We start from the raw sequence: 12,841 nt of genomic DNA on the forward strand, positions 1-12,841 counted from the left end.
ATAAACTGACACTGTCCCACAAATTCCTCAGCTTAATTCCAATTTAGTGTATTATGTTGTATGAAGTCAGTTAAATTATATGACTCTCTCTCTTTCTGGTTCTTTATATACATATTTAATTTTAAACCTAGGAATCACATTTGAAGTGGGGAAATGGTGTGTAATGTCTAATAATTAAAAGTAATGATAGTTGAATCCAATTTTCACCTTGATATACTTTTAGAGTATTTTTATATGACCCCACATCTTTGTAGGGTGAGCTTCTGGCTCCAGCAACGTTGGTTACATTTGAAGTGCCTAGGCTCCTGCTTTATTTTAGAAGTTTGTTATTACCATCCATTTGTTGAAGTTGTTGAAGTTTCCCACAAGGCACATATTCCATGCCCGAAGAAAAAACTACAGGATGGAGCTTATCTCAAAAGAACATATGTCCTGGTGTCTTACTTCCAAGCAAGGAGATATTTCAGAGATGACAGCAATAGTCACAATTCACTTTCTTTAAAGGGAAGTCACCGAAGGCTTGTGGGCTTTCTGTGATACCAGATTTATTCACACATATACAAGCTGATCTCCCTATAATTTTTTTGGTCTCTCCTGCCTTAAGTTTTTGTTTTTTTAACCAAGGATAGCACAGAGAACAAGTGGAAAGGAGAAATAAAATGAATAATGTAAAATTATTTTGACTTGCTGGAAACTTTGGCAGCTGCAACTGCAGGGTCTCAAGGGCGAACAATGTAAAACATCTGGAGTTGGGGCTCAAAATTTTGGCTTACCTGGCCCAGCTGCTTGGCTTTCCCCTTGGCCACTGTGTGACCGGCTCATCTGGATAGAGCTACCCCACATATGGACACCAAGGTGAGCCTCTGGAACAGATTCCACAAGAAAGGGGTTGTTTGTACCTTTAGAGAGTCAAACAATTAGTACATTAGAATGAGTAATTCATACTCATTAAAAAGCCAACCTGATTCCTAGTCTCATTTATTCATCCCCTCTTGTATTTATCTGAGAAAAATTGCTCCAATACCAAGAGGCTTTGGATACAATTTTGAGAGAGACCAATAAACTATATCAGTGATGGCGAATCTTTTGGGTTTGGTGTATCAACAATTTTGGAATGTCTCACCTGAGTCTACTGACATGTCACTGCCCCCCACCCACCTGGGAAACAAAAGAAAAATAATTCTTTACATATTTATTCATTTAAAGAATACAGACCAATCATGCAGTGCTATGTATTATATAAAGAAATGTAAAATAATTACAAAAACAAAGTACGAGTAAAACAAACTCATTTTCAGAGGGTCCAGAGGCTGCACAAGAGCACAACCCATTTTTTTCATGGCCGCTGCAACCTCCAAAAATTATGCAGGAACAGGACATGTTTTCAAGAATAGTTGTTGTCAGGTGTAGAATCATAGTGTGTCACCCAAAATTTTGTAGCGTGTCACCTTTGACCAGAGGTGGGTTGCTCCTTGTTCAGACCAGTTCAAGAGAACTGGTAGTGGTAATTGGGCATGAGTCGCTGAACCGGTAGTGATGGCTGGCTGGCCATGCCCCCGAACTGGCTCGCTCTGACGCTCACCCTGGCTCCTCTTCGCCATGTGCATCCACAGAACTGTCTCCTAGTGCCTATACACAGGTAAGCAGCATGGGCTGCTCAGGGAGCTGTGCAACCACTGCCTCCTAAATGGGATTGAGCCTCCCCGCCTTCTTAATGCACGGAGGCAGGAGGCGGCAGTTTCGTTTGCTGTCTCTGAGCTCCAGGGCATGTGTGTGTGTGTGTGTGTGTGTGTGTGTGTGTGTGTGTGTGTGAAGCAGTGAAGGAAGCATGCCAGGATCTGCCGGCTGCCTCTAATCTGCAGTTTACTCATGGGCAGGGTGCTCAGCAGCCGGCAGATTGCTGGGTTGCTCACTTGGCTGCTGCCCCTCCCCCCTGGAGCTCACAGGCAGCGAACAAAACCACACACTCTTCGGACTCTCCAGCTCTCCTGCGTTCAGCTCGGCGCACTTCGGGTTGCTACTTTCTTTGGCCTTTAAAAAAAAAGTTATACAGCATATTTTATTTCCCATTTCCAACTTGAAACGTAAATTTGCCAAGCCACGCCCACAAAACAAGCCATGCCCACAAAACAAGCCATGCCCACAGAACTGGTAGTAAAAAAAAATTTGAAACCCACCCCTGCCTTTGACATAGGTTTGCCATCACTGGGCTACATCATCCTAATAACATTGCTAATTGGCACAAATAGACCTGCTGAAATAATATTTTGCTCCAGATCAGTAGCCTAACGCTTTACAGCAGAAGTGTCCATCTTTGGCAACTTTATGCTGGCTGTGGAATTCTGGGAGTTGAAGTCCACAAGTCTTAAAATTGCCAAGATTAGACATCCATGGATATAGCTTTCCATAAGGAAATGATGGAATCGGGAAGAAGGGCAGGGTTACCCTATTTGGGCTGCAAATGCAAGATGACCATGATATAGCAGGAAAGAATTATCATTTGGTATCTCTTAGCTGTTATCTAGAGGTCATCCAGATTTTTGTAAGGAAGACATGATAACTGTTCTGACCCAGCGATGCAGGGGCAGGCAGCTTAACTTCACGCTTAGGAATCTCTTTACATCAAGTTTATTATCATGCATTCTTAATAGCAAACTTACAGTTCAGTGTTAAGATACTTCTGACTTTCCACAATCTGTCCCATCACGTAGTGTAAAAAGTCTGTGGTCTTTCTATTCCTTTGATGAGCGGTTGGCTGCCATCCCAGTTAACAAAGGGCGATTCAGAGAGTGACCAGTAATAAATTACTTTTCCTGGGCAGAGTACCCCGCTGCCCAATCAGGGAACGTAGATGTGGTCACATGTTATGGAACTACATTTCCCACAAGGCAGTTATGCCTACATTTCCCATAAGGTAGTTACATTTCCCATGAGCTAGTTTCTTAAAGGAGACAGTTCTTAATTCCTACACATTAGCTATATACTGTTGGGACAGCACACTCCCCACCTGGAATTATGAATTTTACTAACTTTTAACTAAAGACAAACAAAGGCATGGCATAAACAATGCAAACTTGACTAACTAACTAAGTAAGATAACAGAAACATAACATCAACATGCAAACCTAGCTAACTAATTAACTGAGTTACACAAAGGCATAGCATCAAACAGTGCAAACAATGATGTAAACACAAAGCATGCAAAGCTTGAGGTTCAATCTTCTAGTTCAGTCTTTTGTAGCATCAGTACCAGGTCACTGATTAGTCTGGTGTAGAGCTTCTTGATGGAAGTCTGCTGATCGTGACCTGACTCCAGCGGCTTCACAACTTGAACTTTCACCTGGCGAACTAGTCCATCATTACTGGGTAGGACTTGGTGCACAAGTCCTATTAGCCACCAGTTCCGAGGCGCATCCTTGTCTTTCAGCAAGACAAGGTCTCCTTCTTCAAGGTTGGGCTGTTTGCGCTGCCACTTGCAGCGATCTTGCAGGGAGGGTAAGTATTCCTGCTTCCAGCGCTTCCAGAATGTGTTGGCAAGCAGTTGTACTTGGCTCCATTGTTGCTTATACATGTCCTTGGGAACAAAATTCCCTGCTGGTGGTGGCCAGTCGCCTGTCTTCTGGGTCAGCAAGGTGGCTGGGGTGAGAATAATTGGGTTTTCAGGATCCGTAAAAACTGGTCCCAAAGGTTGAGAGTTGATAATAGCTGCTACCTCTGACATGAGAGTGGTAAAGATCTCGTGTGTTAGTGTAGGTGTCTTTGCCAACATTGAGTTCAGAATCCTGTGGGCTATGCCTATCAGTCGCTCCCAAGCTCCTCCCATATGGGATGCATGGGGAGGATTGAATGTCCATACACAATCACGAGCCTTCAGGTAGCCCTCGATTGCTGGATCTAGGCGGTCATTTTTACCTATCTTCAATTCCTTGCAGGCCCTTACGAAGTTTATGATACGTCAGACCTAAATGCCTTGACCGGTCCTCTGTGCGTCAGAAACCGCCTTCAGGCGTTGATGAAGCAGGAACTGTCCATGGATTCAATGACTTCAATGTGGACAGCTCGAATGCTGAGATGTGAAAAGTACTGCCCAGCGTTTGTTGTTAACTTGTCCTCCTCTGGTCCGATGGCAGACACGGACCAGGGGCCAAAAACATCTACACCTACATTGGTGAAAGGAGGTTCAGTACTAAGACCTTCGGGCAGCAGGTCGGCCATCAGCTGATATGGTGTCGCACCTCATTGCTTGCAACTGTCCAGACACTTGTGTAAGACAGTAGCAACAAGCTTCTTGGAGCCTACGATCCAGAGGCTTCTTCTGTGAAGTGTCTGCCTTGATGTTGAACGTTCTCATGATGGACCAGCAGTTTTGACACATGTTGGCAGGCAGGAAAGATGATAGGATGCTTGAGATTAGAAGTTATTTCAGCCTTATCTAAACACCATCCTACCCGCAGTAAGCCATGGCAGTCAAGAAATGGGCTCAGTTTTAGAAGTGAGCTGGATTTCGGGAGGGGCTTTTTAGCCTATAGGCACTCAAATTCTGCTGGGTATGCGTCTCTTTGCACACTCCACAGAATAGAGCTTGGGTGTGGTGGACTGGGGAGCCTGTCTTGTGATGCAGGAAAACAGACGATTACCGCCACCCCTGATATGAGATATCTCCATCTGAAGAAACGTTCAAAGCGAAATAGGAGCAGTTTTCTTGACTCCATTATTGCTGTCGACAAACACGTGGCCAGCACGGTGGGTCATTTGTCCTGTCTGGGAGACTTGTCGGGTACCTCCGGTCGTACATTGGCGTCACTATCTGGGTCTTGAAGCTCATATTGTTCTGGACTCTGTGACATTGGGATGTCTGTACAAACCAGGAACTCTGGGTCCTTCCACCAAGTTGATTCTGCCAAACGAGATGCAAGGATAGAGTGTGTGGCATGGTCTGCTGGGTTCTGATCAGTCAAAACATACCTCCATTGCTCTGGGTTAGAGGATTTTCTGATCCTGTCTACTCTATTACTGACATAAACATAGAAGCTTCGATTGTGGATGTAGCCTAGCACCACCTTACTATCTGAGCAGAATATGGTGGCTTGCCGATCAAGGTCCATCGCCTTTGTTATCAGATCTCCGAGCTCTACAGCCAACACGGCACCACAGCATTCCAACCTTGGCACGGTATGACCTTGTTGCGGTCCTAGTTTCGCCTTCCCTATGATGAAGCCAACGTGAACATCTTTCTCCCCACTGTAGGCTTTGATGTATCCTATGGCTGCTATTGCCTTTGTTGACGCATCTGAGAAGATATGTAGTTCTTTGTTCCTTGCAGCTGTAGGCGAGATGGGAACGTACATGTGCTGTACCTGAGCACTTTGTAGACAACTCAGGGAGTCTTGCCATGTTTCCCACTCTTGTTTCTGCTCTGGCAGAAGTGGCTCATCCCAATCTTTAGTATTTTGAGAGAGCATGCGCAGCAGGAGCCTCCCTTGGATCGTTACAGGAACAGCGAACCCTAGGGGGTCAAACAGGCTGTTCACGGTTGACAAGACTCCTCTTCTTGTAAAAGCGGTTTTCTGAGCTGGGGATTTGAAGGTGAAGATGTCCTTCTTCAATTCCCAACAAAGACCAAGACTGCGTTGAATAAAGGGGGTATCTGTGCTGAAGTCAAGTTCCTGCAACCCCTTAACATGGTCTTCAGGATTGAAGGCTGCTAGCACTTCCTCACTGTTGGATGCAATTTTATGCAGCTTAAGATTGGATGCACCTAGCATCTGGCATGTTTTTTTTAATAGGTCTGTGGCCTCTGCTGGGTGGGCACGGATTTTAGGCCATTGTCGACATAAAAGTCCCATTCCACAAACTGTCTGGCATCTGCACCATATTGGGCCTCACCACACGAGCAGTGTGTTGCAGGCCGTAGTTGGCAATTTCTGGGGAAGACCCATTTCCAAAAACGTGCACTTGCATTCTGTACTCTATTATCTGCTGTTCATATTGTTCGTCACTGAACCACAAGAAACGCAAATAGTTCCAATGGTCTTCCCTGACAAGGAATGAGTAGAACATATGCTGGATGTCGGCCATGATGGCTATGGCTTTGTTCCTGAAGCGGATGAGCACGCCAAGCAGACTGTTGGTGAGGTCAGGTCCTGTGAGCAGGACTTTGTTCAGAGAGAGGATTGGAATTGCGTGCTGGCGTCGAAAACTACTCGGATCTGACGTGGCTTCTGTGGGTGGTACACTCCAAAGAATGGCAGGTACCAGCATTCTTCACCATTTCTCAGAGGTGGAGCAAGTTCTGCATGTCCATTCTGGACCATCTTGTTCATGAACTCTACTAAATGAGCTTTCATTGCAGGCTTCTTATTCATGAGTGGTCTCAGACTGAAGAGGCGAAAGAGAGCTTGCTCATGGTTGTTTGGAAGCCGTTGCCTTGGTATGCAAAAGGGTAGTGGAGCCACCCAACTCTTGGTAGCAGTTGAAACTCCTTGTCCATGAGCTTTAGGAATTCTCTGTCCTCTATCTACAAGGCCAAGTCATTGTCTACTTTGCTGGTCTGGAACACTGTTGCTCCTAAAACTGGCTTGATCAATGAGGTCGTGAAATGTTCATGAAATGGTTTCAAGTGGGATGTTCTCCCATTACTGAGAGTGGAAGTTGTGAAGACATTCACCTGGGTTGAGACCTGCAGCTGATCGCCACAAACCGTTCCTGCAATGACCCATCCGAGTTCTGTCTTGAGGGTGAGTGGGGAACCTTTTGGGCCTCTGACCATTCCATGGCAAGCGAAAGCATCAGGGGCATCCATTCCCAACAAGAGCAGGATTTTGGCTTCAGGGTCTAGGGCAGGAAAGTGATTAGCCATGTGTCTCAGGTGAGGTATGTTGTTTGCTAACTCTGGTGTCACAATCTGACTGCGATCATCTGGTAGACCATCCCATTCTAGTAATGACGGCAGTGGGAAATGTGCACTCCCTTCTAACGCTTCTATGCAGAATCTGTTGATTTCCCTTCCCACCGTGCACTGGGATTCAGTGCACCCTAAAATAGTAAATTCCGTCTCTTCGCTTTGGACGTTGAAAAGATTGAAGAATGCTGACCTTGCTAACGATCTGGTGCTTTGCCCATTTAGGATTATGTACATCTTCAAGACTTTTTCTGGGTGAGTGGCAGGGTAGACTTTGGCTAGGCAGATTTTGTGGCATGTGCGAGGTGTTGAAGAACCACCACATACTGAGGTGAATCTGATGCTTACATCTGTGGTAGTTTCGGAGTGCGTTTCGGCATCGTGTGGAGCCTCCTTGTGTGGAGGGGGGGTGAGCCGTTGGGCGATGCGTTATCTCAGAATTTAGATGTAGGGCGCTTGGGTGGTTGACACTCTTGCAGAGGTGACATGGCACCTTGGCTGAGCATGTTTTGGCTATGTGGTCTGTAGAGTCACAACACTTATAGCAGATTCTGTACTCCTTAATTAGAGCTTTCCTTTCCTCTAGGGCAGTGATGGCGAACCTATGGCACGCGTGCCACAGGTGGCACATGGAGCCATTTGTCAGGGCATATGAGGCGCTGCCCTGTCAGCTGGCCAGCACACATGGGCGCTGGCCAGCTGAGTTCACCCTTTTTTAAAGCCATTTTCGCCCTCCCCAGGCTCCAGGGACTTTATAGGAGCTTTCCCAGGCTCCAGGGACTTTATAGGAGCCTGGGGAGGGTGAAAAGAGCCTCCCCCACCCCACCGGGGGCCCTCTGGAGGCTTCATGAGCTTCCCTGAAGCCTCCAGAGTGCAAAAAATCAACTACCAACCTTCAGCTCAATATTTGTGTAAAATATCTAATATATTGAAGCATATTAATTTTGTCAGATACTTCCTTTAAATCAATATATAGATAATCATCCCTTTTTCCACATTCAATCATATTTTTCATTTCACAATGATCCATTGCAAAGCAAAAATCTGGTCTGCATAGCCTTTGCCAGGGGAAAAAAAACTGCACTACAATTTCCAGTTTTACACCCAGTAACTCTTTTTACCCTTTTAATCAGGTCTTGGCTGTACCGCATCCAAAGCACTTTTACAAACTTGTCTCCTTGTAGTTTTGGCATTCTTACTGCTTTTCCCTTTAAAAGCCAGGAGGAGTTTGCTAACACTTTTTCTGACTAACACGTTTTATTTTAGGGCATAAGCTTTCATGAACTGTTGTTTACATCATCCGATGCATTGGATGATTTCACTAGTTTAGGATTTAATTGGAATGTGGGGATGGAAGGAAACCCCAATTTTAGTTCTACATCAGAAGTACTCCAAGATCTGAATGAAGTGAACTGCAGCTAACAAAACTGTAGCTTTTAATAAAACGTGCTAGTCAGAAAGGATGCTACTAGATCCCTTCTGATTTTTTGGCTACAATAGACCAAAACTTCTCAACTTTGGCAACATTAAGAAGTGTGGACCAACTTCCAGAATTCCCCAGCCAAAAGTAACAAATTATCAAAAATAACTTAATTTTTAAATAAAAGAAAACATCCAAAGGATGTCAAAACCAAAATCTTAGTCTTGAAAATAATCACTGTTTCATAACATGCATTTTGCTGTTGTTCCTTCTTCACTTTTTCTTTAATTCAGTTTATTGTTGAAATGCATCCAATCTGTCAACTGTTTAGCTCTTCTTCTCAAAACAAACATTTTAAGTGGCAAAAGAGGAAATAGAATGGCTAATTTATGATATAAGTTACATATATCCCAGTTTGGGAGTAACAAATGAGTAACAGTGATCTTATTATTCAGAAAGCACAAATTACCTACCTGCAACTCTGCAGATATGAGTAAATCAAGTTGACCAAGCTGTGCCCAATGAAAGAGATGTCAGCAGCTCTGTAAGAAGGGAAGACTGGGAAGAAAAAAGATACTCACTATTCCCCAGGCTGTGTTCACTGCAAGACTCCATGAGTGGGATGCGTTCCTCGGTTTTCTGCCTCCCCCGGCACCCCTTCATTTTGGTGTCTGTATTGGCCTGAACCATAAGTGGCTCCTGGCGCTTTCGGCGTTGCTTCTTTTCAATGATACGGCGCTGAAAAGGAGTTCAGAGAGATTGTAAGTAAGGAAAAGTTAGCATCTACTTACCTACAAAGATGCACACATAATTCATTTTCAAATATCTATTTTGACATACAGTGACAGATCAGCATTCCATTTATTTTTATTTCACTAGTATTATTCTGGAAGTGCAGAGTCTCATTTTTTGAACCAAGTGAGTTTGGTCCATTGGCTATGACAGGGATTGACTGACCCACTTGTTGTCCAAGCTTGACATCATGGGCTGAGAGAGAGTGACGTCATGGCCTTTCATGCCGAAGGCAGGACTAGAACTCACAGTCTCCTGGTTTCTAGTCTGGTACCTTAACCACTAGACCAAAATGGCTCCCTTCCTGAGCAGCCTATCATCCCATAAGAAATTGCCATTTTGTCAACAAAAAGAAATTTTAATGCAAAGGGGAAAAGAATGTTATGCAAAATATAAAATACAAATATCACATTAATTAAGATATTTAAAATGTGTTAACAGAATTATATCTTAGTTGCAGAAGTCTACTGTACATCCATACTTAGCCGTCCATAGTTGTTTTGGATAGTGAGGCAACATATAAATTAAATAAATAAATGCAACATACTTTCAACTTTTTAGGATTGATTTCTGATCAGACACACAAATGTTTTTAGTCAGGGAGCAAATGTACTATGACTTGCATTTTCTTTCTTTCTGACTTTCTTTTTTTTCTTTCTCTTTCCCTCCCTCCTCCTCCTCCTCCTCCTCCTCCTCCTCCTCCTCTTCCTCCTCTTCTTCTTCTCCTTGTTCTCCTCCTCCTCTTATTCTTATTCTTCTTTTGGTATTGCCACAAATAAGTATAATGTAGGTTTAATTTTAAAATAAAATAAAAGCTGAACATACACAAAGGGCTCAGTTATATTTTACAGGGATGTATCTCAGTTCACCTGGTTGAGAATGGGTCTCTCTCACTTCCTAGCTCTGAACTAGTATTCCTTACTGATGTGGTAAGGTGGCATTGTTTTTATTATGGTGGTGGTGTTCATATAATTCATGTTATTTGTATATCACTTTTCCTCTCAAAAGAACCCAGAATCTTTGAGTAGGAGCACATTTACAAGGTGGGAGCCCAAAAATCAGGCAACAAACTTTTTCACACACAGAGAAGAATGATTTTTAAACACTACTCCAACCAACACGATAGAAGGACAAGCACAGTTAAGAGTTCTGTATTTTACCAGTAGTTTTTCTTTAGACAATGTAACATACCAGACGTGACCATTGTTCCACACTGCTTTTAGCATTTCTCCACACCAAAAGCCATTTCTTCTCAGCCCAATACCACCACATAATTTGTCTCAGAAAAGTCTTTTCCTACCAAAATACCTGGAATTCCAGTTTCTGCTTCCGGATCAATGCTGCCTCACCACTGCCATTGCTAGAAGGAAAAGAGGTGCCAGTATTAAAAGGTGAACTGGGGAAAGCACGGAGGCATCGATACAGAATATGGTACATATTGAGATGTGGCATCACTCTGCCAGCTCCAGGGCAGCCCCATCCGCTGACAGGTAGGCCCCCCAGGATTACATGCTTCCCAAAGATTCTGAATGCCATGGCATTAAAGGACTCTGTGACCTCACAAAAGCTTCAAAGGCCATCCAGGAGTAGGTTGGAAAAATAATTTTTGTATTCAGACATCCGTCTCATCCAGTGTTCTCCCCACCCAATACTCATTAGTTAAGTCATGTTTCCCCAAAAATAAGTCTGGGTCTTATTTACTTTTGGGCTCCAAAATCAGGACTAGGGCATATTTTTGGTGTGTGTGTTACTTTTTCCCCATATATGGGAGGCCCACTTCTTGCTCATGGCAGGGTAGGAGGCCATGTGGCATGTTAGTGCCGCTGCCACAAAGTAGGGAAGAAAAGCTGCCCCACACACCAGGGTCCCTGCCGCCAGGCCACCCATGCCCCAACATCTGCCTCGCCTTGTGGCAGTGGCTCTTGTGACCCAATCCCGCAGGACCCCACATGGCTGCAGCCCACTTCTGCTTCCTCAAGGCGGCAACAGAGCAAGAGACCGAGCAATGTGCTGGCACTGCAGCCACAGAGAGAGCAGAGAGTGTGGAGCTGCCCCACCTGACCCGCACCAGCTTATCTAAAGGCCCCCATGGCCAGATCATCCACACCCGAACACCTGCCTCACAGGCATGGCACCAACACACTGCTTGGTCTTCTGCTCTGTTGCAGCCACAAGCAAGCAGAAGAAGTGGACCGGTGGCCATGTGGGCTCCTGCAGCAGATGGCTCCCAGTGTCACCACTGCAATGGTGGCACTGGGAACCATGTGCTGCAGGTGTTGGGGCATGGATGCCTGGTTGCGGGGGCCCTGAGGTAACCAGTGCGGGGCGCATGGGGCAACTCCATCACTCCCTGCCTCTCCTTGTGGCTGTGGCTCTGGCTGCACAGGCTCTTAAGTAGGGCTTATTTGGGGGCTAGGGCTTATATTAGGCACACACGTAAAACATGTCGTTTTTTGAATAGGTCTTATTTTGGGGAAAATGGTATTATATCTCTATCTCTCTTTATCTATCTATCTATCGCTCACACACATACTTGCTGACACTTTATTTAAACTATATTTTCATATCAGTGATTGCATGACCTCTGCTGATGCCATACGTTAAATAAATACATAGAAGCCACTTTCAAGGACCACTCCCTTCTCAGAGATATGGTTTTAAAAGACAGAGGCAACCTTTCCTATACAGTATTGCATACCTAAATTGCCATTCTTTCTTTCCCCTTAGAACCACCACAAAACGTTCAGGCCTCAAAAGACCTTTTGACAGTCAAACTAGTATAAAATCAAAATACATATAAAGTACCGAGAAGCTCCCGAAGCAGAAAGCAACTACTTTAGAAAGAACAAAAATAATGAGATGTTCCATCCTAAAGCTTCACTGAACTAGAACGCTAGACCAGGTTGTGATATTATGTTTAGATTAAAAGTACAATAAGTTAATGTGAGCTTCTAATGTCACAATATTAACTGAAGTAGAGGGCAGAGAGTACAATTATTTTATGTGGAGACTGTTTGTTTGTTTGTTTGTTTGTTTGTTTATTCAGTCTATAGGCTTCCTGAGCCCCAAAAACTTTGATCAACTTATAATTAAAAAGTAAAAAAAGACATATAATTTTTTTAAAAAAATCTAAATTAACAGAAACTCAACCATTTCCTTGTCCCAAAGCCTGGGAGAATAAACAGATTTGCTTTTCAACTGTCATCAGAGTGGGAGCCATGTTGATTTCTCAGAGGAATCATTGTACAGGCAGGCACCGTGACAAAGAAGACACCAGAAGAAACTCAAATCAAGGAGACCTGGGACCCACTCTGCTTGATCTCAACAGAAGGACAGAAACAACAAAAAGAGGCAGTTCCCCAGATAAAAATACCTTATGCCATGAAGCATATAAATGCAGAGATATCAAGACAGTGGCATATGATTTTAATACTCTCATAAATGGTGTATGTTAAAATTAAATCCAACCAAAGCAAAAATACGTAGTTGGCATTCTGTTATTATCTTTTCCTGCATGAACTTCCATCTTCCAAAGAAGTTTCCACTATTCCTGGGAAGAGCAGAGACTTTTTAGTTGCGGCTCTATGATGGTGAAGGAGGCCTTTCCAAATTCTATTTCTTGATCTTTGGGAAAAACCTGTCTAGTCATGTTGTTCTCTACATGGTTTGAGGGCAAGTTTGCCTCACAAAGTTATTTTGAGGATAAAATCCAGGAAGGTGGAATCACT

The 12,841-nt window shown here is 43.9% G+C and overlaps 1 protein-coding gene across 3 annotated transcripts in view; it reads right to left on the bottom strand.

The window, feature by feature from the left end:
• The window catches only part of TULP2 (TUB like protein 2), a 45,683-nt gene that overhangs the window by 20,083 nt on the left and 12,759 nt on the right, over window positions 1-12,841 (bottom strand). For all 3 annotated transcript variants that reach the window (XM_014053287.2, XM_014053288.2, XM_087713845.1), the window contains 3 exons: window positions 10,422-10,473; window positions 8,903-9,059; window positions 774-899 (listed from right to left, as the gene is read on the bottom strand). In XM_014053287.2, the coding sequence (XP_013908762.2) occupies window positions 774-899; window positions 8,903-9,059; window positions 10,422-10,473 (335 nt within the window). The remainder of the gene's footprint in view (window positions 1-773; window positions 900-8,902; window positions 9,060-10,421; window positions 10,474-12,841) is intronic.

This window comes from Thamnophis sirtalis, unplaced genomic scaffold (assembly GCF_051295495.1).
Source record: "Thamnophis sirtalis isolate CommonGarterSnake01/CBP01778 unplaced genomic scaffold, rThaSir2_p1.2 scaffold_4, whole genome shotgun sequence".
Classification (NCBI taxonomy): domain Eukaryota; kingdom Metazoa; phylum Chordata; class Lepidosauria; order Squamata; family Natricidae; genus Thamnophis; species Thamnophis sirtalis.